The sequence below is a fragment of the Pan troglodytes genome, chromosome 6, assembly GCF_028858775.2.
Source record: "Pan troglodytes isolate AG18354 chromosome 6, NHGRI_mPanTro3-v2.0_pri, whole genome shotgun sequence".
NCBI lineage: Eukaryota > Metazoa > Chordata > Mammalia > Primates > Hominidae > Pan > Pan troglodytes.
Genome location: NC_072404.2, coordinates 104,678,173 through 104,706,142, shown reverse-complemented (window position 1 = coordinate 104,706,142; position 27,970 = coordinate 104,678,173). Strand labels below are relative to the sequence as shown.

General features: G+C 40.3%; 1 protein-coding gene across 1 annotated transcript; it reads left to right on the top strand.

Annotated features, from left to right (window-relative positions):
* The first annotated feature begins 15 nt into the window (after positions 1-15).
* Positions 16-26,105, top strand: PON1 (paraoxonase 1). The gene is made up of 9 exons (XM_519211.8): positions 16-176; positions 6,175-6,245; positions 7,772-7,827; positions 9,071-9,239; positions 12,893-13,019; positions 16,244-16,444; positions 18,084-18,165; positions 22,109-22,237; positions 25,364-26,105. Exons 1-9 carry the CDS (start codon positions 103-105, stop codon positions 25,520-25,522), a joined length of 1,068 nt encoding a protein of 355 aa, XP_519211.4. The 5' UTR covers positions 16-102; the 3' UTR covers positions 25,523-26,105.
* The last annotated feature ends 1,865 nt before the right edge of the window (positions 26,106-27,970 follow it).

Here is a 27,970-nt window from a genome sequence, read left to right as displayed (position 1 = left end):
GGGCCAATCGGCGCTGCCCCAGCAGGGCTGCGGCTGCAGGCAGGCAGAGCCTCCTAGCCCGTCGGTGTCTGCGCCCATCGATCCCTTTGTCTATCCCCGAGCATGGCGAAGCTGATTGCGCTCACCCTCTTGGGGATGGGACTGGCACTCTTCAGGAACCACCAATCTTCTTACCAGTAAGTTGGGTTGTGGTGAGGGCTGCAGCCTTCGTCCTCCTCACTCCCTGCCAGCTCCACGAGCCCCCAGAAAGTTGGGTCCAGGCTGTTAACAGAACATTTACAAGCAGGTGCTAGATGCACACTCTGCGGGGGTTTCATAAATGTTTGTCCAGCCGTCATGTGTCACTTGAAAACAAACTCTTGCTCATGGCCTGAGACATGGGATAAGGAGGCAATTGCCAGGGGTGTGAGTGCCCAGGTTGTCAGCGTACACGAATTAATTTTTCATGAAGATTTGTGTGCCCTGGCTACAGATTCACTTCTCAACCTGGAAAGAAACAAATTAACCTGGCTGGGGGTTCTCCTGATATTTTGTGTATTAGAGAAAGGAGCCCCTGTCGCTTCTGCGCCTTGACTGCCTGGCCATGGCAAACCTTCCAGGCTTGAAGATTCTCAAATTGAGGCTACTGAGGGCCACAGCAAAACTGCGTGTGGACCCGAGCAGGTGGAGCTAACGTGTGCTGTGATGGTTCGCTTCAGTGGGGGCAGGTGGGGAAGAGGGAACCCTGGAGCCAGCATCTGATGTCCTGGGGCTTAGCTCTGCCCCATGAGTATGGGATTTGGGCAAATCACTTTACATCTCTAACCTTAGCTGCTTCAGTAAACTGGAAATAGTAATACACACTGCCTGCGACAGAGTAGCTATTCAATAAATGTTAGTTCCCTGCTTCCCTTTAAAGTATTTAATAAAGGGTTAAGTGCTATACAAGGGGGGTGGGGATATTTTAAGAATGTATCAAAAGTTTCATAACTTTTAACAGGAGTTCAAAGTCTAGAGATCATCCTAGTCTCTAAGGCTTAGTCAACAATGCCTTATTTACTTTAAAGTAAAACCTAATAAAAATTAAATATAAAAAAATTATATGAGCTTATGGACTAATTAGAAGCTTACATTCAGAATGGGTTTTTACTATTTATTGTGGAGGTTTTTCTAATTGTTTTAAGTTACAGAGTGCAGAAAAAAAGTAAGAAGCAGTTGGTATTCTTGGCTTTTAAATCATGTAAAAATTACAGTTTGTGAGTTTTTATTAATCACAGTGCTGGTGGCTGCCAAAGGAGATTATAGGTATAGATAAAAATATATAGATAAAGGATGGGTTGCTGAGCCTCCTGGAGTGGCCCAGACAGAGGAAGGAAGGGAAATTTTACCCACTGTTGGAAACCCCTAAAACCTAGCTACTCAACTGGGTCTGGGGACCAGATGCCTGAGCATCACCTAGGGGCTCCCTGCACAGGCAGAATCTCAAGCCCTACCCCACACTATTGAATCAGAACCAGCGTCATGGAACAAACTCCCTGGGGGATTAGAGATCATGAATCTGCCCCAGGGAGAGAAGGCAAGAGATGATATCATGAGGCCTGCATCAGGAGCAAGCCAAATCCCCAGGATAGATGCATCCTTTTTTCTTCAGACTTGGAGTGTATGTGTGTGCGGCTCACAGGAAGCTATATATGCCTGGGCTGGAGGGAACTTAAGGAAGCACACAAGGGATGCCTCAAGAGATTTCTGAGTTTCCCAGGTGGGAGCAGTACAGAGAAAAGAACTGAGAGAGTTCCCCTAGACCACGAGTCTCCCACCCACGAGTCTCCCACCTTTGTAGTCGGCTGTATGTGCCGCACAAGTCCAGGGAATGCCTTGGATGATGGTAGAAACAGCTCCCCTCCCCTACCCCAACTTGGGCTATGGAATGTTGCAGCATCTGTATGGCAACTTCCTTGTCCCTACATTGCTAATTGCAATACGTGAGTCCACTGAGTTTCCCTTCTCAGAAGGAAACCACAAAGCTAACGTTGGGCCTCTCGATGCATTTCTGCCATTCCATGCTTACTGTAGGCAACACACAGTTGTGGGAAGAGAGTAGTTGTGGATTCCTGATGACCTGGGTTAGATCTCATTTCTGCAACTTTCAAGTTATTTTACCACTTTATTCCAGAAAAGTTCCAGCCAGTTTCTCCACCCGAAAATTAGGGGATAATAATACATATTACAGCATATATATATACACACACACACACACACACATATTATATTTATATAAAACATATAAATAAAACTAAGTATATATATATATATAAATCAGGCATATAGCAGATGTCTTGTAAACGTTAGCTTTTATAGCTCTCATATGTGATCTCAAAAATATAGAGTGATACTTGCATATGTATTATAATCATACTTCATTGAAAGTCTGAGATAAGGACAAATAATCCTCCAACCCTTCAGTCTCCCCTATGAATGCAACCAACACCATCTTCTCAGTCCGATGTACTTGCCTAGTATCTCCACAAAACACTTCAGTGGACATCTGCAGAGTACCTTCTCTTTGCAAACATTGTGTTTCTGCTGGAGGTTATAGGAATGAATAGGTTGCAGTATTCACTCACCAATTTTAAAGTCTACTGGGAGCAAAAGAACAAAAACTGACAGCTGTGAAACTGACAACTATGACAACTATGGTAAGAAAGTTGACAGATGTATATGTGAAGGTTCCTGAGGGTAAACTAAGGAGTTATTAATCCCAATGCAAAAGACTGGAGAAGCTACAAAGCATCATGAGTAGGGGTCTTCCCAGTGGGTAATGGGCTAAAGAGCATTCTAGGTGAAGGGAAAAGTGTGAGCAAATAAAAAGAGGTATGAAAGAAATACAGGGAAGAGTCCTTAGTATCATGACACCTGATTTCAAATCCCAACTCTACCCTCTTAAATAAGCAACCACATGCAATTTACTCAGCCTCTCAGTGCCTCCATTTCCTTACCTACAAAACAGGGTAAATATTCATCTTTTTCTCAAAGGTGGCTAAAAAGATTAAATGAGGAAGTATGTGTGAGAGCCCTTATTGGAGCTTGGCACATAGTAGGCCATGAAAAGCAATTTGAATGAATGAGGCGCGTGTAGTAGCAGAAAATAGACTGATTAGAGTGAATTTGGCCCCAAGAAGTGTTTGAGAATCGATACGGATTTCTTAATGCCTAGGCAAAGATCTCTGCTTTTTTCTGTGAGCAGCCAGCATGTATTTTCACCGAATACTTCTGCCTTGGTTTGGATGTTCGTCCTCTCCAAACCTCATATTTGATCTCTAATGTTGGAGGTGGGGCCCAATGGGAGGTGTTTGGGTCATGAAGATGGATCCCTCATGAATAGATTAATGCCCTCCTTGGGAGTGAGTGAATTCTCACTCTTCATTTTGAGAGAGCTGGTTGATTGAAAAGAGCCTGGTACCTCTCCCCTCTCTTACATTCTCTCTCATCCCATGATCTCTGTGAGTACTGGCTTCTCTTCATCTTCTGCAATGAGTGGAAGCAGCCAGAGCCCCTCACCAGATGCAGATACCCAATCCTGAACTTTCTAACCATCCAGAATCATAAGCCAAATAAACCTTTTTTCTTTATCAGTTGCTTAGCCTCAGATGTTCCTTTAGAGTGACACAAAGCCGACTCAGACAAGTTCACAGCAAAGGCTGTATGGTTTCTGCGCAGAGTTCAGAGTCTAGTGAATCAGAGATATATCTCAGACATTGACCCTTATCTCTTAGGCCCAGAACATTTGGACTTAAGCCTTTGACAAGATATTTCCTAATAAATTGAAAATGAGGTAGAAAAAATATGAGTTGGATGATAATAACACAGGTGGGTCAATTTTCAGGTGCATCTTCCAGCTTTTAAGCAGTGTTCTCTGTAGATTTTGCCTGGTCAGAGAGCTAAATATGAGCTTTGTGTTCATACTTGAATTCCAATCCCTGCTCAGCCACTTTATAACTCTGTGGCCTTAGAAAGTCACTTAATCTTGGTCAACTATAACTTAGGGAAAATAACGCCTCACAGAGGTGTTTGAGGATTAAAAGCGGGCATATACGGTACCTGAACTATAGTAGTAATGATTATCCTGTTGAGATATGACATGTTTGGGCCACAAATTGGAACCCAAAGCAACAAGTGCTGACTTAATGCCCCCTTGCCCACCCTGGGCTCCCTTTAACTGTGATTATTCTACGTTTTCCAGGCTAGAGATCATCTTCTATGAGAGAGAAGCCTGAATTAGAATAGGAGCTGACCAGTTCTGCCTTTCTCCATCTTTTGTGAACCCATATGTTTAGTGACCCTTGTGAGTCAGGCAGCGTGAGTATTCTTCCCACTGGTTTTGAGTCTAAGAAAAGTGAATTTGACTATCCTTGGTGTTTTTCACAAGTCTTGGCCCATTTAGTGATTTTATGTCCTTGAATCTCTCCTTCCATGCCAGTCTTTGTGTTGTCCTCGGTTATGACCATCACCCTTAACATCTTGTACCTGCCCTTTGGTTCCTTGAGGGCATGCTACAAATATTCACTACACTTTCCCTAGACCAGAGTTTTTTCAAATGGTGGGTAACAAAGTCAATTTAGTAAATAATTACCAACATTTTAAAATAAATAAAACAGAATTGAACAGAAAAGTTATGAATGTATGACACAGATTAGGATGAGTATTGTTTTGTGAAGCTTGATTCAGATGTGTATGTGTATGTGTGTGCATGTGCTGGGTGTTCGCACCATATAAAATACTTTTCCTACTGTGAGTCTCTGTCTGAAAAGTTTGTAAGCCACTGCTTTATCACTTCCCCTTTTATTTCCTTATTGTCAATATTTGCAATTATAGTGTCAGATTTTCATTTTGAAAATACCTTTCCCTTTCTTAGGTTATGGGACAGATTCCAACTTTCCTTTGAAGCCTGCTTTCTAAGTTCACATCTATTAATTAGGAAACCACAGTCTCCTCACAGTCCAAGCCTTCATCATCTATTCATTCATCTCTGTATTTCTAGTACCTAGACTGGTGGCTCTTTACTCTGGTTATACGTTGGGACAAACTGTGGCACTTTTACAAAGCAGATTACTAAGAGGCACTCCTTGCCTCTTACGTCAGATTTTCTTAGACAGTGAAAATGATAGCCAGTGGCCTGATGGTAGGAATGTACTCGTTTTTTTCTGAATGAATAAATGAAAGATCAATCACCCCCAAATTCCTATCATTTTGTACCATGTCGGTAAGAATTTTATATAGCGTGTCTGTTCCACCTGTAGTAGCCCATCCGCCTCCTGTGAGTTCAAGTCATCAGGAGGACAAGTAAATTTCTTAGCCTATCTGAAGCCAAATAAGATTTCTAGGGATATTTGGATAATTGTCACTGCTTGCTATGACAATACTGTATCACTAGTTCTCTAAAAAAAAAAAAAAAAAAAAGTTTATTGTTTAAATCTCTTGGTTGTGCTAACGTCGTCTGTTTCTTTCAAATGCAGCATCAGTAGCTTCGCTCTGCTTAGGCAGCCGGCTGGCACTTCCCTCTCACATCTGTTCATTTTTCCTTTGTCCTTTACTCAGATGTTTTCTATGGTGTTTATGCACTCATATCTAATAAGTCGCTCCTGTGTATGTGTGTGAGTGCACCTGTGTGTGTGAAATGCCTTTTTACATGCAGGCCTTGTGTATGATTTTCTGAAGTTACAAATCCTTTCAACGTACCTGTATTTTTTCAAGCACTACATTACAAAGCAGATGCCCAGTCCAGGCTGCGGAGTCAGATTGGGCAGATGAGTAGGAGGCTGCCCATCTGTCAGCAACTCTAAAACATCAATGGAATAAACTGGAACCATGTTGCCATTTACCCGGACTTTCCACCTAGGAGTCCTTACACACTGATGAAATTGCTCCTGTTCCTGCCAAAGTACACAGAGCCCTGGAGAGGATATTATGTATCTCTTATGTGTACCTATCCACCTCTGCTAAATAAAAACTAAATATTGTACCCAGAGTTCCCCACTTGTCTTGCCCTGGCCTTGCCTGGAAAAATTGCAGGAAAAACTCTGGAGTTGAAACTCAGGCAAAGTACAGTGAAGGAGAACTTTGTGGGCTGCCTACCTTTGCAACTTATTATAATTTCTGAATAATTTTGTGTGTGTTTTATTTCTTTCTCCCCCACAGAACACGACTTAATGCTCTCCGAGAGGTACAACCCGTAGAACTTCCTAACTGTAATTTAGTTAAAGGAATCGGTATGTATGTGAGAGGAAGAAGGGTCTCATTTGAACTTCCGGTATTTTTTTGCTCTTTGTGTGATTATGTGCCTGTTCAATTCTGTCCAAAAATAAAATTTTGAATCAGGAGAGTCAGTGGTAGTTAATGATAAATACCATGTTGTTTGACTTTTGACTTCACCAACATACTGCCAAGGTGTTGGGAGTTTTGGTTGGTTGTTTTTGTTTGATCAATAGAGCAAAAAAAAAAAAAGAAAAGAAACGAAAAAAGAAAAATAGAATAATGTTTGATTCCATGGTAATCTAACCTGAGGAGATGGCAGAAGAGGGGAGGGAGAGCCAGATAAAGCAGTGAATAAAGGTAACTTTTTTTAAGAAAGGCTCTGACAGGACTTTGCAATTACCACAAGGCTTCTCCTTATGCATCTCTCTTTTGATATTGGACAGGAAAATTTTTTCCAGAAGCTCTCAGCAGATTTCCCCTTAGATCTTATTTGTCAGAGCTGGAGGACAGGCTGGTGCCCTAGCTGCAAAGGATGCTGGGAAAGTAATTATCAAGCCTCCAATGTGGGAGGCAGGCCCTGTCAGCAAAGATAAAACGGTAGGAGAATAGCAGCTGGGAGGCAACCAACAAGGAGAGTCCCCGGGCTCAACTCTCCAGCTGGTTCCAACCAACCAGCTTTGTTATTTGAGGACAATTGGTTTGAGATCATGCTTTTGTGTGCTTTGGGTGTTTCTTTTTCTTTTTTTTTTTTTTTTTGTTCTTTTAGAATTATTCATCTCAGTTGATTAAGGCTCAGGAGGCTAGATCAGATGACTTAGTACCACTAAATTTCACTAGATATCTTATGGTGCGATTGTTTTCTAGAAAAATATGATATTGATATCAAATATCACTGGGTTTTTGAAAAGCAAACTTTCCACTAAGTGTAGAAATACCTATCAAATAGTTCATTTTTCTCTAGATAAATTGAAATGTTAAAAATTTACATGTACTTAAAGTATAACTAACTTGAAGACAGTAATATTTAACCGATGTTTATAATTAGTAGTAAAAATTCATATTCTTGATCACCTAAAATGTATCCCCATTTTAACTCAACTATTTGGAATTTGCTTATATCTTCAATATGGCTTTCCAAGGGTTTAATTGATTTGGAAGTATTAAGTATCAACATATATTTGTAATTTACCTTGTATCTTTAGAAAACAAGTTCTTTTCAAATAATCATGGCTTTTGTACGTTTTGTGAATTTCCATGAACTTTAAGAGGATTCAGTCTTTGAGGAAAAAGCTCTAGTCCATCAATTTAAAACAAATATACTAAGTGTAAATTTTAATTAAACTTGTTAATGAATTAATATATTTTTAATTTCCATATAATCGCATTCATCAATTTGAATAAATGAAAGAATGAATTATTCTGAACCTATTAAAGAAGAGTGATGTATAGCCCCAGTTTCAAGTGAGGTGTGATAAAGAAATGGATCCACATCGTGCAATAATATGAAACAACCTGTACTTTCTGTTCTCTTTTCTGGCAGAAACTGGCTCTGAAGACTTGGAGATACTGCCTAATGGACTGGCTTTCATTAGCTCTGTGAGTGTTTTCTTTCACTTTTCTGTGTTCTAGAACGTTTTCTAGGACTGGCAGTTTAAGTCTTTCACTTAGGCTTTCTGTATACCCATGCCCACTTTCAAATAAAATGAACAGTCATGGTTTAAAAGACAAATTGTGTATGCATTTACACTTGTGCTATAATTATGATCATGCGTGTTCTATGCATATTTGTGTTCTTCGGTCTACATTGAACCATATTACGTTAGCTTCTATTGCAGCAATTTTTTTGTGAGTTCAGTGTATTCAAGAATTGTTTTCCTCTCAATTGTCTATTCCCTAAGCACTTAAAATTGCCATATTCAAATATTTGCTAAATTAAATATACATTTAATGTATACTACTTCACAGGTCATTTCAACTTTCACATTTTTAAACAAATTTCAGAATAAGCCCTTTAATTTAAAATTGTTGATAGGTCCCAATTCCCAATTCCCAAGCTTTGAAGACAGAATCCACCATATTTGCTGAAACTGTCCTGCATATAGATCGCTATGGTAGCTGATATAGTGCAAAACAAAAGAAGTCCACCATCTGGCCTAGGGATCATAACATAACAGAGTTGATAGGAAACAACAGACAATCATCCAGCCATTTAAAAACCTTTGCTACCCCTTGTAATTTACTTAGTCCAGTTTTCTCTTACAAAGATGGTAGACTAGTCATCCTGCAAAGCAATGTCTTGCAAACTTTCTTGAGCAACATAAGGTGTATTTCAAGCAAAATCTTATATGGGAACACAATATATAAAACAACAGCTTTATTATTTTGATTGAAGGCTAAGAAAGGAGTAGTTCCTCTGGCCCACCAAACCTCTGTCTTTGAGATGCTTCCAAGGACCTACCAGGGAACAGTTTAAAAGCCATAAGCAATATTCTCTCTGTATTCCTTGCTTATATCATAGAAGACTATTATTAATTGCCTTTTTGGTCTGCTCTTCCATTTTTGATCTTTCTCATGGGCTGGAAGCTGTAGTGTCGTGCACATATGACTTTGCTGCAGGGGATGAAAGGGTTTGTGTGGGGTGGCCTAGTGGAGCATGTGGCTTCCAGAAGACTTCTCCTGGGGACCCATTACAGAAGCTAACTAAGAGGCTTCCTATGTGGCCATCTGGCTAGCCCTGTGGTTTGGAGCAGTCAACATGAACCCATGGGCCATGCAGCGCCTCTATTAGCATTTGAAGTACTGGTATTGTGCTTGATTTTTCTCCTCCATGGTTTATAAGGGATTAAAGTATCCTGGAATAAAGAGCTTCAACCCCAACAGTCCTGGAAAAATACTTCTGATGGACCTGAATGAAGAAGATCCAACAGTGTTGGAATTGGGGATCACTGGAAGTAAATTTGATGTATCTTCATTTAACCCTCATGGGATTAGCACATTCACAGATGAAGGTAACAATATTTACTATTTATTAAAACCAAAACCAAACTTAAAACAAAAACAGAAAAACATGCCAATAAATGAATTATTTTTTCTCATTCAAACAAAGCATAGTCATGAATAATGTTCTTACTCTGGGTTTTAAACTTACCCTCTATGTTAATTGAACTTTATAGTAAAACCACTTAAATACTTGAGAATGCTAAAATATTTAAGATTTGTAAAGCATCTAATTTTGTAAAATACTAACATTCACATTATCCCTATAATTACCATAATAATAATATCCAGCCCTGATCATTATAGCTTTTCCATTTTAAATGATTTTCAAGACTCGGGCATTTACAGGAACAGATTTTTCTAAACCAAGGCATCTGTAAGCTATAGGTCCAGTGACAGAAAGTCACCATAGTCAGCTTTCTGCCGGTCCCATTATCTTCAATGCCTCCTGTCCGCTGGTTCCTCTGTTCTGTGTTCAAAATGCTCCTCTGCATGTTGGTCCCTTTCAACATAACTTGGTGTCATCCTTTATGTCTTTACTCCCTTTCTCCCTTTCCATTTGCTGTCACTTCCTTGTCTCTGTATTAATTTTCAGCCCCAGTTGCACAATGGTAGCACCTGAAGAGTTTAAAAAGACTCGATGCCCAGCCCCCAGCTTGACAGATTCCAATTCCGTTAGTCTGAGGGAGGCCTGGATCACAGTACTTGTTAAAAGTTTTTCAGTTGATAAAAATGTCAGGCTAGGGTTAAGAACCACGTTTATACCCATTACCTCCATTTCATCATCAGACGATCCCTCATTCAGTTCCTCTTCTGGACTTTCCCCACTGTGGGTGGCTAAAATTGCTACCTTGAGAATCATCAGTGATGTTCCTACTAACAAATCTCCTCTCTTCCCTTCCTCCCTCTCCTTCCTTCCCTCTTCCCTTCCTTCCTTCCTTCACCTCCTTTTGTTTTTTGTTTTGTTTTGTTTTTGAGATGGAGTCTCGCTCTCTCCCAGGCTGGAGTGCAGTGGCGCAATCTTGGCTCACTGAAAACTTCACCTCCCGGGTTCAAGCAATTCTCCTGCCTCAGCCTCCCGAGTAGCGGGGACCACAGGTGCATGCCGCCATGCCTGGCTGATTTTTCGTATTTTAGTAGAGACGGGGGTTTCACCATGTTGCCCAGGCTGGTCTCGAACTCCTGAGCTCAGGCAATCCTCCCATCTCGGCCTCCCAAAGTGCTGGGATTACAGTTGTGAGCCACCGCGCCCAGCCTCCTTCACCTGCTTTTATGCTGTTTACCATTTTCTCATTCACAAAACTTGCTCTTCCCTGATACTGCAGTGCACCTAGCTGTTCCAGTTCTCATCCTACTACAGGTTTTCTCCCCAATTCATTGTTTTGTCACTCATTGCTACTTCCCTGAGCACTACCCCAGAGGTTTGATCTTTTACTTCCTCTATATTTTCTCTATTTTAGAACTTTCAAACCAGTGTCACACTGCCTGCTTTCTAGGAGGACATCCCCAAATAGGGGTATTATTATTCTTCTTCTTTTCATTAGCTCTTCACTTTTAATGCCGCAGGTGCTTACTGGACACTTCTATTTGGATTCCTTTCCTATAGACACTTTAAACTCAAAATGTTGAAAGTGATTTTCCATCCTTTTATCTTTCCTTCTCTTCCCCATGTGAGACACACAGACACACACACACATACATATACGTATATATCCCTTTCAATGGACTTTCCACTCATCCACCCATTCATCACCATTATGTTTTATTTTAAAAATATTTTTAAGTACAAAGAAATATAGTGTTTGATGTGTGGATACTTTTTAAAATAAAAATGAGGTAATATTACACAACCCCTTCTATAAATTGCTTCTGCATTAAACACTACATCATGGACTCCTTTATATATAGCACATTTGCAGTTGCTTTGCCAAGGCAGTTCGGGATTCAGTTGTGTGGGAACACCGTAATATAGCTCATCTGCTAACAAATATTTAGGTTGTTCCCACCTTTATGCTCATTGCAAACAATGCCAAAATAAACTTTCTCGCACATGTATTTTCTGAGACTATATCCTTAGGATACATTTCTAGAAGTAGAATCCACTGCACAAAATGTGAATTCAGGTTTTAATCCTCACTTGAATTTGATTTCCAACACCCTCCTTCCTCAGCTGTATTCAGGGCCTTTGGATTCTTCCTGTCAAATGCCTCTCATGACCTTTCCTGCCTTTTATTGCCAGTGGCATCCTCTTGGTCCAGTCCTTTCTCTCCACATTGCTGGATTACTGCTGTAGCCTCAGCTCATGTTACTCCTTGGTTCAAATCCCCCAGTGAGCAAAGCTTGGATCTTAAGTCCTAACAAGACTGATTCTGGCTCCCTGTGGTTTCAGCCCTCTCACTCTCCCACTCTCTCTTGCCTTCACTCTGCTCCCAGCACAACCTCACAATTAAGTGAATATGTCCAGGAAGTTCTGCCCCAGGGCCTTTGCACACTCCCAGCACAACCTCACTATTAAGTGAATATGTCCAGGAAGTTCTGCCCCAGGGCCTTTGCACACTTCTCCCCTCAACCTGGAATGCTCTTTCCCTAGATATCCACATTATTCGTTCTCTTATTTCGCTTAGGTTTTTGCTCTAACATCCCCTCATCAGAGAGAACATGCCTGACTCCCATGAAGATAATACTTCGTTACTCTCTATTCTTTTATCCTGTTGTATTTTTCCTTTGTAGCATTTAATGCCAACTAAAATAAATTAAACACTTGTTTGCTGAATGGGGTAATGAAAATCATCTTAGCAGCTTTCTCTGTTCAAATCTTCTCAATTCAACCTGCCAAATTTTGCATCTTAACATGGTGAAACCCCATCTCTACTAAAAACACAAAAATTAGCCAGGCATGGTGGTGGGCACCTGTAATCCCAGCTACTTGGGAGGTTGAGGCAGGAGAATCGCTTGAACCTGGGAGGCGGAGGTTGCAGTGAGCCGAGATGGCGCCATTGCACTCCAGCCTGGGCAACAGGAGTGAAACTCCGTCTCAAAAACAAAACAAAACAAAACAAAAACGCCAATTTGATCATGTCAGAGGTTTCAAAAGACCTACTCTTTCTTAAGGCAAAGACCATAATCTAACTTTTACTTGCCAACTCTGATCACACATTCTTGACCGCTTAGACTGGTCACCTTTGTGTTCTTAAAGTCCCACTTATCCAAGGAAGCTGCTTCTGTTTGTTTGCTACTATTTCTCAGATGTTCTTCTATAGAATGTATCATCTCACACTGTGTAAATTACACCTGATCACACCTTCTCATATTGGGAGTTCCCATGGTTTTTGTCCCTTTCATCGCAACTGTGCATTTCGTGGAGACCATTTGAACTGGAAAACTTAAAGGATTCTTTGGAGTTTTAGTGTCAGTGATACTCATTCTTGAGAATTTTTTTTTCTCCTGTGGAGTTTTGAGTTTTCAGAGACGGTCACTGGTTCTTCCTTGAGCCACTTTTGTTTGGAACAGGAGCAATCACAAATGCTTATCTCTACAAAGGATGAAAATATTCCATCTGCCTGACATCCTACTAGCTGGAGGTGGGTTGAAATTGGTTTTTGGAGAGAGGGCTGACAGTGAGAGCTTAGTTAATGTTTCATTTTTGTTTTTAATCTCCTCTCAGATAATGCCATGTACCTCCTGGTGGTGAACCATCCAGATGCCAAGTCCACAGTGGAGTTGTTTAAATTTCAAGAAGAAGAAAAATCGCTTTTGCATCTAAAAACCATCAGACATAAACTTCTGCCTAAGTACTGAGATATATCACATTTCTATTTTCCTTTAGCTGTAGCAGATAGTTAATCCACTTTTAGTTTTTCCTTTTGGCCAGAGTAGGTATGGCTGTTCAACTCTCATTTCTAATGATCACAAACTCCTCCACATGCTCTTCTGAAGAACCTTCTGAGGACTCAAGCCCCTCAGAGACGGCCCATTCTTTTCCTCTCTTGTTTCTCGAGCTGATTGGATGCTGGCTCCTGGCCTCAGGATCTCCATTCAAGTTATTACCAGGAAAAAAATCCTCTTCTTCAGAACCAGACTTAGTATTTCAAACCCAAACCGGCTTCATAGATAAATTTGACATCATGAGCTTATTTATTTATATTAAAAAGTAGACTCTTAGATGTTTCCATGAATTAGAAACACAGACCCAAGAGAAGACCCTGAATCAAGTGCATCTAAGACCTCCTTATACTGCCTCCGCTGCTGTTTGATTGCACAAAATTTATGCAATAGCAGATCTGTGGTAACACTCAATTCCCCCTAGGCACCTTGTTCACATAACATATGGTGAAATAAAACACTCAAGAATCTCCAATCTCAGTCAACTTCCTCACATGCCCTGTGAAGATTTGGCTTGTAAGGCCAGTGATGGATTTAGGAGAACAATCCGACACTATCTTCTGAAACATTTACCTCCAACTGATTACGATTTTCTAGAATCCCAACCTATTTTTATATAATCTATGTACAGCATTTGACTACCTCCATATTTGTAAATCTAGATTTGTACTCTTTGCAGGTACCTAGCTAAGGGCCTGGTATGTAGTGTGCACTCTGTGTTACCAGGACCCCTTCCTCTTCTTTCTTATCTGGTGGTTTGAGGATGAGGAAAATGAGATTGGAGAGAAATTGAGTTACTGGATGAAGGCCAATCAACTCACTAGTGGCCAAGTAGGAACCCCAGCTCAGGTCATCTTCTGCCCCATCAAGATGAGTAAAAGTTCAGAGAACAGCTTTTGGTGGAAGAGTTTATTCGTGCATTTATTTAACAAATATATTTTGGAGAGAGAATAAGGTCACTGAGTGGAGAATGTGAGGAACACCAAGATTTAAAGTAGAGAACAGTATGTAGAATGGAGAAGCTGGGCAAATGATAACACTAATAAATGAGCTTTCTCTGTAAGTCAGGTGCTACACTAACTAATTCAAACAGATTATTTTATTGATGTTTTACAAATACCTTCTGAATTAGGTGTTATTATTATATCCATTTTGGATTTTTAAAAAGTTCAGGCCTGGACTAATTGTTAAGTTTCCCCACATGACATCATCAGTAAATGGTGCAGCTGTGATTCTAATCCTGGTAACATGAGTTCAGAGCTGGTGCTTTAAACCTCTACAAAATAGTGAAAAAAATTATGTGTTTTAACATTTAATCTTGGAAATCTCAGATTGGTCTACGTTACCGGATTGGAGTATTTTTTTCTTGAGCCAGTTGCAAAAATATTGGTCTTAGGCAGCATTGGAGACTGAAAATAACCACGGTGCCGTAATTAACTAGAGTTCTGCTCTCTCAATCCAAGGATTAGCTGTGTGTATTTTCTTCTTTGTATTTTATGGTTTTTTATAACATTAATATTCCAATAACTAAATCTATTATAATTTAAACCTGTTATTATTCATATATCACAACTGTTATTATTGGTCATTTACTGTATGCCAGGCATGGTGTGAAGGCCTTTGCATTCATTATTTCATTTTATTCTTACTCTAGCCTTTCAAGGTATACAGAGAAAACAGAGGTTCAGAATAGTGGCTCAAAATTTAGTGACAATACTGTGGCCCCACATTATAAGGATAGCAAGCAGTGTCAGGATGCAAATGAAGTCCATCAGATTTCAAAGCTATTACTCTATTACCCTTTAAAAATTTGTTATTTATTTACTTATTTTACTACACCTGGGGGTAGTAAATTTTCAGCAATAAAAAGCTATTGCTCTAAACCATTCCACTCTGCCCCTTTCTGTGAAAAACAGACAAATGATAGTCCAGCATACTAATTTAAGAAATTTACTTTTAAAAAAGAGAGAGTAAAATCAGATTGTAGATTTATGTCTGGAGCCCATCCAGACTAATCCTAAATTCCGAGACCTTTTTTTTTTTCATGTTGTAATAGTGGCTAGCATTGATTGAGGGTTTATTGAATGTCATGCTCCCTGCAAAGCACACAACAGGCATTGTCTCATTGTAATTCCCACTGCAACTCCACAAATTAAGATCCTGACCCTTAGTCTTCTACTAATGAGCTGTATGATTTTGAGAATATCATTTAACCTCTCTTTACAGATGAGAAAACTGAGGCTCTGCATGCCTGTCTAACTTGCCTGAGAGCTCAGAGCTGCGTCAGAGCTGATGCGCTGGCCATGACGCCTCTGCAATAGAGCAGAGATAATTTTCTCCCAGATCATGCCCTGGGGAACTTCCATCACCTCAATCAGCAAAGAATGACTCACTTATGTGTTCCCTATTGTACCCATTAAAGCAGAAAAATAGACTCATATATCTTACATTTTCAGTAACAGAGAATCCTAATCAGAAAGGGAAAAAAAAAAAGCCATAGCATTCTATTTCTGAGCATTCTTGTTCATGGACATTTCATTCAGTTTAGAATCACGAAATCTTAAGGCTGGAAGATCAACCAGTCTATCATCCTGCTTTTACAGATAAGAAAACTGAGGTCCTGACATGTGAAAAGATTGATTTTTCTTAGATCACACAGCTAATAGTAGCAGAGCTTAAACTAAAATGCAAGTATCCAGGCTGCTGGTTCAGCATTTTTTCAATTTCTTATGGGAGTTAGTTCTATGTGAGCCCAGATATGTGAGCACATTTTTGCCCTGACAATGATTTCTGGCCTAATTTAATTTCTACTGAATTTAGTGTATTTACACACAGACACACACAGATACACACACACACACACACACGACGTAACACTATTTTAAGATACATATAATAGGATTTTTATGTTACAGTGCTATAATCACCTCCTCAGATTTCTTAGACCAATGATTGTCTTTAAGGATTGTATCAGCAGGACTAATTTCATATTAATTGTGTTCCATTATAGCTAGCACGAAGGCTCCATCCCATATCTTGATTTTAGGAATAGACAGTGAGGAATGCCAGTTAATAATCCTGTAATGTTCAATACCTTCACCTTATATATTATGTGTGTATTTTTTAATTGCAGTTTGAATGATATTGTTGCTGTGGGACCTGAGCACTTTTATGGCACAAATGATCACTATTTTCTTGACCCCTACTTACGATCCTGGGAGATATATTTGGGTTTAGCGTGGTCGTATGTTGTCTACTATAGTCCAAGTGAAGTTCGAGTGGTGGCAGAAGGATTTGATTTTGCTAATGGAATCAACATTTCACCTGATGGCAAGTATGTGAACTCTCTGAAATGTAGTGGATTTACTCAGATTCTCAGGAGATATCTTGGAATATATTCTTTTTTAAAGTAATATGATACATTTTAACATGCTACCCTAGTGAGATAAAATTAGGAAAAATGTAAAATGTCTTAATTTTTCAGGGGGTGAAATTTATCAAATCAAAAATTTCATTGTGAAGGCATACTGGTTTTATTTCCTTTTTGGAAAGAAAGTACATTTTAAGAGGGGGAACTGTGATGAAGATTTGATATGTCTGAATAGCTTTGTTTTGAGTAAAGATGTGAGTGTATAATGAGTTGAATAGTATGCAGGTATAGATACGTCAGTAGTGCAGGTTTATGACAAGATGAGGAATTTGTACCAAAATGTAAATCAAGGCAATACTTCCTTCATCAAGAAAGTATTACTGTGAAAAACAAGTCAGTTTAACTAAGCAGTGTGCTTAGTGATGTATTTGATTTGTAATGTTATCTCATGGTGAGCTATAACAAACAATTTGCAAACCAACATTGGTCTGGAGACTGCATTTTGGGTAGCATTGGTATATACATGAAATATCTATATCCATCCATATATATGCCCTTTCTCATCTTGTGTCATCATCAAGGATTTTAGAGTTAGTAACATATGCTTAGAGAAAGCAACAGGGGCCAGGTGTGGTGGTTCATGCCTGTAATCCTAGCACTTCGGGAGGCCAAGGTGGGTGGATCACCTGAGGTCATAGACCAGCCTGGCCATCATGGCGAAACCCCATCTCTACTAAAAATACAAAAATTAGCCAGGCGTGGTGGCACACTCCTGTAATCCCAGCTACCAGGGAGGCCAGGCAGGAGAATTGCTTGAACCTGGGAGGTGGAGGTTGCAGTGAGCTGAGATTGCACCACTGCACTCCAGCGTGGGTGACAGAGCAAGACTCTGTTTTTAAAAAAAAAAAAAAAGAAATAAATAAATAAAAGAAAAAGCAAGCAAGCAAGCAAGCGAGAGCAACAGGGACAGGGACAGCTTTTAATTATTCATATCATAGACCAGTTTTCAAAAAATAGAAGATAATTGAGCAGTAATTTCTTTTTTGTTGGGGGGATGCACAGTGCTTAGACTAACCCCAGATCTTTGTGGGGTATGACTAAAGCCACAGGGTCAGGACCACACTCAGGGCAGAAGAGGAGGAAGACTTCTCTCAATCCAAGCCAAGCAGCTTTTCTTCTCTCATATTTTCTCTGGATTAAAACAAGGGGCTGTTGTCCAAGGGCTTTCCTGCAACTTTCCCGAGAGAGAACTCACTACCCCCTGAAATGCAGAACCTGGGGCTTGACACTAAATTGTCAAACCAAAAGAGAAACACTGTAATGCATTTTACTCCCAGATACTAAAAGTTAGTGTTAGGGCTAAGTTCCTTCCATACTGATAAGGACAACTCTGTCCCCTCCTTCAGAAACAACTTTTCAGAGATTAAACCCCTCTGTCACTGTAAACTCACTGAGTTCTTTCGGAATTTAGTGTGTTTGAGATGGGTTCCATTTTCCATTCCTTAAGCAAAGTTCTTCCCTATGAATAGTTATTACAACTTCATCTTAATCTCTCAAGTTGTGTTACTTCTAGTACTTTGATGTAGCTCTTTCTTCTTTGAAGGTATGTCTATATAGCTGAGTTGCTGGCTCATAAGATTCATGTGTATGAAAAGCATGCTAATTGGACTTTAACTCCATTGAAGGTAAGATGTATTAACACTGTAAGTCTGCAGAGTGATAATTAGATTCTAATTGATTTGTGAAATTAAATGTGAAGAAAAAAGGACTGCTTAATTGGAGTGGGTGAGAACCAATTTTTCACTCCTTTATTAAGAGTCATTAGCTTGGTTATGTGTTTGTTGTTCATTTTTACTCAACTGCAGAGTGGCAAACAGCAAACCCCACCTCTCACCCGTGAACCTTGCATTCTTTCTGCTCTAGCAAATTTTAAGCTTGGCATTGTGTTCCCAGATCCTCCTTCCATCCCTCCCTTCCTGCCTTTCTTCTGATCTCCCTCTCCTCCACCTTCCTTCCCTCTCCTCCCTTTACTTTCTCTTTTTTCCTCTACGTTGATGGAACAGCCAAGAAATAGCCTCAAATTGTACTTTATGCAGGGCTGCTCTCCACAATGTTTATGAAGTCCACGCGCTCACGATGGCTGCTAGGTGACCTGGCTGCCCCTCACCTCTCTGCCTTTACCTCCAACCATTGTGTCCCTGCCCCACGTCTCCTGCCACTGTCTCAGAACGGGGCACCATTCCCTCTGCTAGGAGGAGAAACCTTCCTCCAGATCTCCATGACCCCCTCCTTCATCTCCTTTCATTTTTACTAAAACGTCACCTCGGTCTTCAAAACCTGGAACTGCTCCCTCCCGCTACGTATTTTCCCTCGCCTTTCCTGCTTTATTTTTCCATTCAGCACGTATTGCTAACATACTATATATTTTGTTCATACCCTTTATTACCTGATTCCCCAACTAGGGTGTAAGCTCCACAAGGACAGGCTGTTTTTCTATTTGCTTCTGGTACAATTCGCATTGCCTCGTTGGCACTTAACAAATACTTGTTAAATTACTGTGGTGGGGCTGGGCATGCTTCAGGGATTCACCTCCTGCCCCCACCAATTCTGGTCATCTGAAGGTTGGAGTCAAAAGGGGTGAAAACACAAAGGAGAGGAAAAAGAGACCAAGAGCAAACTAGAGCCCTAAGAAAGCAGCCCTCTACCTCCGAAAAACAGCAAGACGTTGCTTTCCTGCCATAAACGCCCACTGCAGGAAGCACTGTCAGCGCCAATTGTATGACTGTTCCTGTCAGCACATCTGAGAGACTGTCATGAGGGGCCTCACTCAGAGAAAATTACCTTAAAGCAACATCAAATGTAACATCGTGTTTGACATTAAAAATCACTGGCAGGGCTAGTTTGGTATTAGCTCAAGTAAAATGGAATTTCACACGCTCATACTGGCTAAGGGAATAAAAAACAAGCTGCGGTTTTAACAACAGGTATTTCTGTAAAACAAAAGTTAAAGAATTTTATGAGAATAGAACCCAGTGTAACAGACATTCACCACAGAATGTCAAGGCTCTGCTCTCACCAGGGCGAGACTGAGGGCAAGGCCAGTTTCAGCAACAGACCAGGCCTGTCTCCCATCATGAAAACCCCAAAAAGGTTCTCCATCAATTGTCACATTATTCTTTCTTTTGAAAGACCGTATTAATTAATATCAGTTAATTAATGCCCGAGAGTGCCAAGTAATTTGATAAACTAGCTGAGGCTATTCTTAAATTTGTGATGAGGTGTGGATGGGTTTATGTCCAATCGGATATTATTCAGCCTTAAAAAGGAATGAAGTTCTTGGCCGGGTGCGGTGGCTCACACCTGTAATCCCAGCACTGTGGGAGGCTGAGGTGGGTGGATCACGAGGTCAAGAGTTCAAGACCAGCCTGGCCAACATGGTGAAACCCCGTCTCTACTAAAGGTACAAAAAATTAGCCAGACATGGTGGCACATGCCTATAATTCCAGCTACCTGGGAGACTGAGGCAGGAGAATCACTTGAACCTGGGAGGCGGAGGTTGCAGTGAGCTGAGATCACACCATTGTACTCCAGCCTGGGCAACAAGAGCAAAACACCATCTAAAAAAAAAAAAAAAAAAAGGAATGAAGTTCTGATACCTGCTACAACATGGATAAGCCTTGAAAAACATGATGCTAAATGACATAAGCCAGCTACAAAAGGATAAATATTGTACGATTTACTAATAGGAAGTACCTAGAACAGGCAAACTCATGGAGACAGAAAATAGAATAGAATGGTGATTGCTAGGAACTTGGGGGAGAGAAGAATAGGGAGCTATTGTTTAATGGGTACAGGATTTCTATTTGGGGCTGATTAAAAGTTCTGGAGAGGGATGGTGATGATGGTTGTACAACATTGTGAATATACTTAATGCCACTGAGTTTTACACTTAAAAATGGTTAAAATGTCAAATTTTTATATATTTTACCACGATAGAAATAATTCTCTCCTCTCTCCAAAAAAAGATTCCAGGACTTAGTCAATGAATTAGTCACACTTCAATGAACCTCAATGCGCAAAAACCTGGAATATTTGTTAACAGAGAATACTCTGTTTTTCCCAAAGAGAATAATTTATTATGTTTTCTTGACCAAGGAATGCGAATTTTTCGAGTTGCCTTTGTGGGAGTGTGAGATGTGATACGCAGGGGTCTTGCATGAGTTAGCATGGAGAGGAATTATTTATTTGCAAGGCAAAGAGTTCATTGCTGGACTCAGAACAGGCTCCCTGCTAGACTGTCAGCACTTCCATGGCATGAGCTGTGTCTGCTGGGTACCTGGTGCTCTCCAGGTGTTGCGTTCCTTGCAGAGCTCATGTAGGAGCTCAGTAATTGTGTCTTGAATGAATGGGACCCCAGGTTTCTGTGTCCTTCTCCCACTCCCACTCTCATCTCAGGTTTCATCTGCCATGGAATTCACCAATTGGCTGTACTGCTTCCAAAGATAAGAGCAAAGCCCTGAAACAAACATTTTCCTCATTTAAAGACATTATGGTATCAGAGTGGTGTGCTGACACTGGGATGGACAGGGGTTTAGGGATGGAGAAAGCATGGAGCCGCCTGTCTTGCCTGTCTCTGGGGTAAGAAAGACTGATGGCTCTGCATGGTGGTGAGATTGAGGCTCTGCCATGATGCTTGAGCCCTCTAATCCCTCGTTGGGCATGTGAGGAACAGCTCTCATTTTGAGTAGGAGGCACAGGGAAACGTTGGTTTTCTGCAGCTGTCTGCTCATGCCCTGGCTTTTGCAATGAGTCATGAACAGTTATTTACAGGTTCTCTGGGCACTGAGGTATGCTGGCCTCTGAGGTACATGGTAGATATTATTTCTCCAACTGAGAATTAGAGGTAAACAAATAGATGGGATTTCTCCCCAGTAGAAGGCAGCCAAGATGATGAATGGTGGAATTAAGAATCATTGGTATTATTTATGATCCTTGTACAAAGCCTCGACAGCAATCTGTGCAGTCATCAAATGCTTGCAACTTATATTTAGAGAATAAACAGCAGAAGAACAGGGAGTTGAATAACATCAGGAAACTAAAGAACAAACTTTTCCTCAACTACAAGGCAAAAATGAGACCCTGGGTGATCATTTCTTCTCTGCCTGCACAGCCTGTGATTAGCCATTAAATAGTCCACATTTCATTGATATTCTTCTGAGAAAGAATCTACATTTCCTGGTTGTTTTCTGAATGCTTATAAAAATATCATTAGCACATGCCATTTTAGAAGGAGCTGTTTTATGATGCACCGAAAACTTCTTTTTTTTTTCAGTTTTAGGTTCATGCACAGATGTTGGTACAAATGATTTTGTCTAACTTTTAACAGTCTTTCTTGGCTTTCTGTATCTTCACCCTACCCAATTCTGCCCTGGAAACTGACAAAATACTAGCATAGATGAAAGGTCAGAGAAATTTTGTGAGTCTTATTGAAATGGGGCAGAATTGTATCCTTGGAAGCAGCAGCGTGGTGACCAAGGACAAGAGGCAACTTTTCTCTGATATATTTTGCTCCATCACAATTGTGTTTTACTTTATGTCTTGTTCTTTTCTTGTTTTTAATCTTTTAAGTCCCTTGACTTTAATACCCTCGTGGATAACATATCTGTGGATCCTGAGACAGGAGACCTTTGGGTCGGATGCCATCCCAATGGCATGAAAATCTTCTTCTATGACTCAGAGAATCCTCCTGCATCAGAGGTAAGTTTTAAAAATGAACCAGATAAGTGACTTTATTCCCAGCTACTGTTTTTTCAGTTGACAACATAATTCTCAATTCTTGTTTTTTTTTTTTTTTTTTTTTTTTTTTTTTTTGTGACAGAGTATCGCTCTGTCACCCAGGCTGGAGTGCAGTGGCGCAATCTTGGCTCACTGCAAGTTCCGCCTCCCGGGTTCACACCATTCTCCTGCCTCAGCCTCCCAAGTAGTTGGGACCACAGGCGCATGCCACCATGCCTGGCTAATTTTTTTTTTTTTTTTTTTTTTTTTTTTTTTTTTTTAGTAGAGACAAGGTTTCATTCTGTTGGCCAGGATGGTCTCGATCTGCTGACCTTGTGATCCACCCGCCTCAGCCTCCCAAAGTGCTGGGATTACAGGCGTGAGCCACCGTGCCCGGCCAATTCTCAATTCTATGTGCAAATAAAAGGGGGGACATGGATAGATGATCCAAATGATCAGAAATGAAGGCTTTTGGAGGTGCTTTAGTCAGAGTCTAGGCAAGAAACACATGGCACACTTAAATTGGATAATTTGAGGGGAGTTTAATCAACGGACTATACACAAAATGTGTGGACACAGTGTAGGGTAATCAACAGAGTTATAATGCAGTACCCCAGGGCTAGCAAGGGAGGGAGGAAATGAATACCAGAAGCCAGAACAGGTAGACGGTGGTGGGTGGAGAGGGTTGCCTGACAGGAACTTGGCCTCTGGTTAAGGGATCCTCAAAGAACATAATGATGCCATACTGCTATGGCTTAATCATTCATTACCTGCCTTCCTATTCAACTCCCCCTTCCTGTGTGGCGGTATACGCACAGGTCCATGCAATGGACCAGTCCTGGAGCACACTGGCCAGCCTCTCTAGATCTTCCTGCAGGTGGCAAGATAAATAGCTGGAATTATTCTGGCTTAGAAGATCTCATCTTCCACCTTAGTTACAGTACTCAAAGGTCCCATTTTTTGTCCACGGTCTTTATTCAGTGAACTATTTTGGGTACAAGTAAGAATTTGCAACCTACTTCAATATAGGTATTTGCACATTTACTGAGTTTTCAGTATCTACTAAGGATACTTATTATTTACATCATATATATGATATCATTTTGACATATTTGTCTACTGCTGTGTATTGTTAAAGCTCAGTTTTAAGAGTCCATTTCACCTGCCCAACAGGAAAAAAAATAGTGTTAAAGCCCATATCTCTTGGGTTAAAAAAAAAAAAGAAACAAATGTGTATTTCCATTTACATTATGGCTCTCTTACCTTTTATCTCTAGGTTTGCAGGACAACTGTGATCATGTTTAATGGCAACCCTTTGTGCCTTTTGCTAGTTTTTAGCTATTAGGGTTGCTGAATGGTATGTTTAATAGAATTGAAGAAATGTATGCTGTGGAGTGTTCAGTGCTCAGAACTGAGCAGAATGTTAGATTCTAATTTGTTCTTGCTTGTTAGTTCATTTAGTAATCTTGGGTCATTTGCTATAGCATGGACTTGGTTTGTTGTTCTGGAAAAAATACTTCATTTCTAATGATTGATCTGCAAAGGAATAGCAAAAAGTAGTAACAATTCCTTATCCAATGCACTGCCCCTAGACGAGTGATTTAGTTTTATTAACAAGAAGCTTAGCTAAGCCAAGGTGTACCATCAAATATTTCCCTGTAACTACTACATGTTAATGCTATGGCAATTTCCTAAGACATCTGTCTTTGGTGCCAGCTGTTTTTAAGAGGTCATTTTGAACGTTCCCACAGACCCTTTTATATCCACGCAGTGGCCTTCACAGTCTGCCACATTTGTGATGTAGATATCCTTTCTTCAAGTCATTATATATTATCATAAAGGCTTAATAACAGAAAGTTAGAGCTGAAGGGGAATTTAGAGATAATCTAGTCCCACCCATTTCATTCTACAGATGAGAAACAAATGTGAGTGGAAGATCCAAGACATGACCCAGGTCTCCCACCTCAGTGTAGTGCTTTTCATACTAAGTTGAATCACACGCTATTGCTATTTTTTACAGTCAGAATGATCAAATATTGGCTATTTCATATGGTTGGCTTAACATGATACTACACTGTTATTATTGATACAATCACATTTCTCCTCAATTAAGTGAAGGAAACTGAACTTACAAAATCTTATACATTTAGAGACAGGAGGTTAACTTCAGAACACATGAGTATGGTACAGAGATATGGTTTTTTGAGGGCCACATTTTTTTTCTTGTCTGCATTTTAAAAACCAGGAATTAAGTGTAAACATCCAGTTCCCTGGCTTACCTGAAAATACATGAAAACGGACCTTAATTACTGCATGGCAACAGTTTGGCTATTGCTGAGTGTATTAGTCAAGGTTCCCTAGAGGGACAGAACTAATAGGATAGATATATATATATGTAAAGGGGGTTTATTCAGTATTAACTTACCTGATCACAAGATCCCACAGTAGGCTGTCTGCAAGCCTGAGGAGCAAGGAGAGCCAGTCTGAGTCTCAAAACTGAAGAATTTGGAGTCTGATGTTTGAGGGCAGGAAGCATCAGCACGGCAGAAAGATGTAGGCTGGGAGGGTAGTCCAGTCTCTCCTCTTCATGTTTTTCTGCCTGCTTTATATTCGCTGGCAGCTGATTAGATTGTGCCTACCCAGATTAAGGGTGGGTCTGCCTTTCGCAGCCCACTGACTCAAATGTTAATCTCCTTTGGCAACATGCTCACAGACACCCAGGATCAATGCTTTGCATCCTTCAATCCAATCAAGTTGACTCTCAGTATTAACCATCATACTGAGTAACAGCTTCCTCCCTCCACATTTACTGAAATCCCCACTGCTCCCTAATGTCCCACATCCAGGATGCGCTGCTCATTTGCATTTCCTGCCTCATCCCTGTAGGTCTAGATACTCTCCACCTCTGCTAAAGATCACTTGAGATCAATCAGTACCCACCTGTTCCCAAATGAAGAAACAGGTGTGTTAAGTGTAATTTTGGAACAAAATAGGATTTATCTCATTGTATAAGATTATATGGCTTCTTATGGAGGATGACCCTATTATGCATAAGGTTGTTTTAAGTGACTTAACAAAAATATTAACCCAATGTTATTTCTTCCACAGGTGCTTCGAATCCAGAACATTCTAACAGAAGAACCTAAAGTGACACAGGTTTATGCAGAAAATGGCACAGTGTTGCAAGGCAGTACAGTTGCCTCTGTGTACAAAGGGAAACTGCTGATTGGCACAGTGTTTCACAAAGCTCTTTACTGTGAGCTCTAACAAACAGACCGATCTGCACCCATGCCATAGAAACTGAGGCCATTATTTCAACCGCTTGCCATATTCCGAGGACCCAGTGTTCTTAGCTGAACAATGAATGCTGACCCTAAATGTGGACATCATGAAGCATCAAAGCGCTGTTTAACTGGGAGTGATATGATGTGTAGGGCTTTTTTTTGAGAATACACTATCAAATCAGTCTTGGAATACTTGAAAACCTCATTTACCATAAAAATCCTTCTCACTAAAATGGATAAATCAGTTATGTCAATTGTCAGATATTAAATAACAGTGTGTGACCCCAAAAGTACTTACCCTAAAACATGTGTTGCCTGAAAGCACGTGTGTATCGCTGCCTTGCCATGTCTTGTTCAGAAGACACAGGGGAGCAGGGTTAGCTCACGTGTCTTTAGAACTCCAGTACTCACCCAGGGACTCCAGTTCACAGGCCAGAAAACATATGCATTATGAAGTTCCCCTCTACTCCATGCACATAGTAAGTCTGACTATGGCAGTCAGACTTACTCCCATTTTCCCTTTGATATATGACTTTCTCAGTAAATATTAACCTGAATTATTCCAACTCCCCTTGTACTCTTGCTTTTTCAATTCTCCTGTTGCAATGACACAGAAGAAAATCTTAAAATTCTTGGGAGTGTTGCCACACCTGAAAATTATGAGTCTCTATGATCTTGGCACAAATTGTACATTTGAGTGTCTTTGACTTGGTTAAAGGAAGTTTGTTCACTTTGATGATTGGATACAGAATGAATCCCATAATTGACGTGGGCGAAGCTAAAAGTGGCCCCAAAGACTACACTGTTGTTGAGGTGGTGGTTGTGCTGGTGGGTTTTTGTTTAATATTTAAACTTGTTGTGGAGGCTGAAATGAAAAAAAATAACTAACAGAAAGGTAAACAAACAAATAGAAAAGATCAACAACCCCTTTGGCTATCTATCTACTGAGACATGACTAGGAAGAAAACATGACTTTATCATTTTGTTATAGAAGCTGATATATAAAGGTTACACATTTTCATTTATTTGTTTTTCTGATTTGAAGGTATAACCTTCATGATGAATTACTTCTTCAGGGTGTTAAGGCAGTGACTTTATAAATAAATTTTTTTCTTGTTTTTGTTTTGTTTTTGAGACCGAATCTCACTCTGTTGCCCAGGCTGGAGTGCAGTGGTGCGATCTTGGCTCACTGCAACTTCTACCTCTGAGGTTCAAGAGATTCTTGTGCCTCAGCCTCCCGGATACCTGGGACTACAGGCACACACCACCATGCCCGGCTAATTTTTGTATTTTTAATAGAGACGGGGTTTCACCATGTTGGCCAGCCTGGTCTCGAACACCTGACCTCAGGTGATCCACCCGCCTTGGCCTTCCAAAGTGCTGAGATTACAGGTGCGAGCCACCACACCCAGCCAGAAACGAAGTTTTTCTAAGGCACTTGTTATGATGATAGTCTGGCATTTCCGGGAAAATGTTTTGCCAATAAATTGAGAACCACCAACAGTTTAAGAATCACTGACTTGAAGTAATAAACAGGAACATTTTGTTTGGGTCAAAAAACCACTTTCTTCACAGCAAGATTGGAGTTACTCATGATTCCAGTGACATAATATCCCGTGCCCTACATGGGCTCAATTTTTCTGAGATGCTGCTCACAGCCCAGGATGCTGGGTTCTCTGAAAGACTGTCTTGAAATTATCAATGAGTGTGATGCTTAGGGAACACCCCCAACATACTTCATTATTTAGAAAGAAAGAATTTCCTGAGTAGTTAGGCTCCCTAACATCTTCAATAAAATGACCACATTCTGTTCTTTCTTGTTCTTGATAAGCAAATTCCACTGAAGAAACAAAAGCCTATCCAATTTGACACAGCACATACTCAAGATCACTCAAAAAGGGACATGGCTTGGTTAGAAATTTCATAACATACATTGTGAAAAAAGAGGAAAACAGCTTAATTCATGTATACTGTGATTCCCAGATCTAAATTTTCGCACTGACATAGGTTTAGTCACATATAAATTATAGTTTGCGTGTGTGAGAATGAATGAAATTAATAGCCCTCACTTGTTATATCCAAGTCTTCTGAATTTTTAAGGCTTTAGAAAGAATATTGTTTAAAATAACCCCATACTCTATGATGGTCCTGATTCTTCCTTAGCTTGCCCCTCGCTATGTGAGACTGACTACTTAATGGATTTGTCACAGAGGTTTTCCTGGCTGAGAGATATTCTGATATCACTTTGATGGTGAAGCAGCGACAGGGGAACAAAATGATGGGTGAGGAAGCTTCGAGTGCAGGCTTTGCTCTTTTAACTTTATGCCCAGTTCCATAATTGTGCTTTCAAATGTAATTTCTAGCTGCCAATTTACACTTTACCACAGTTAAAACTTAGTTTCATTTCCATGAAAAATGTGCACTTTGCTCT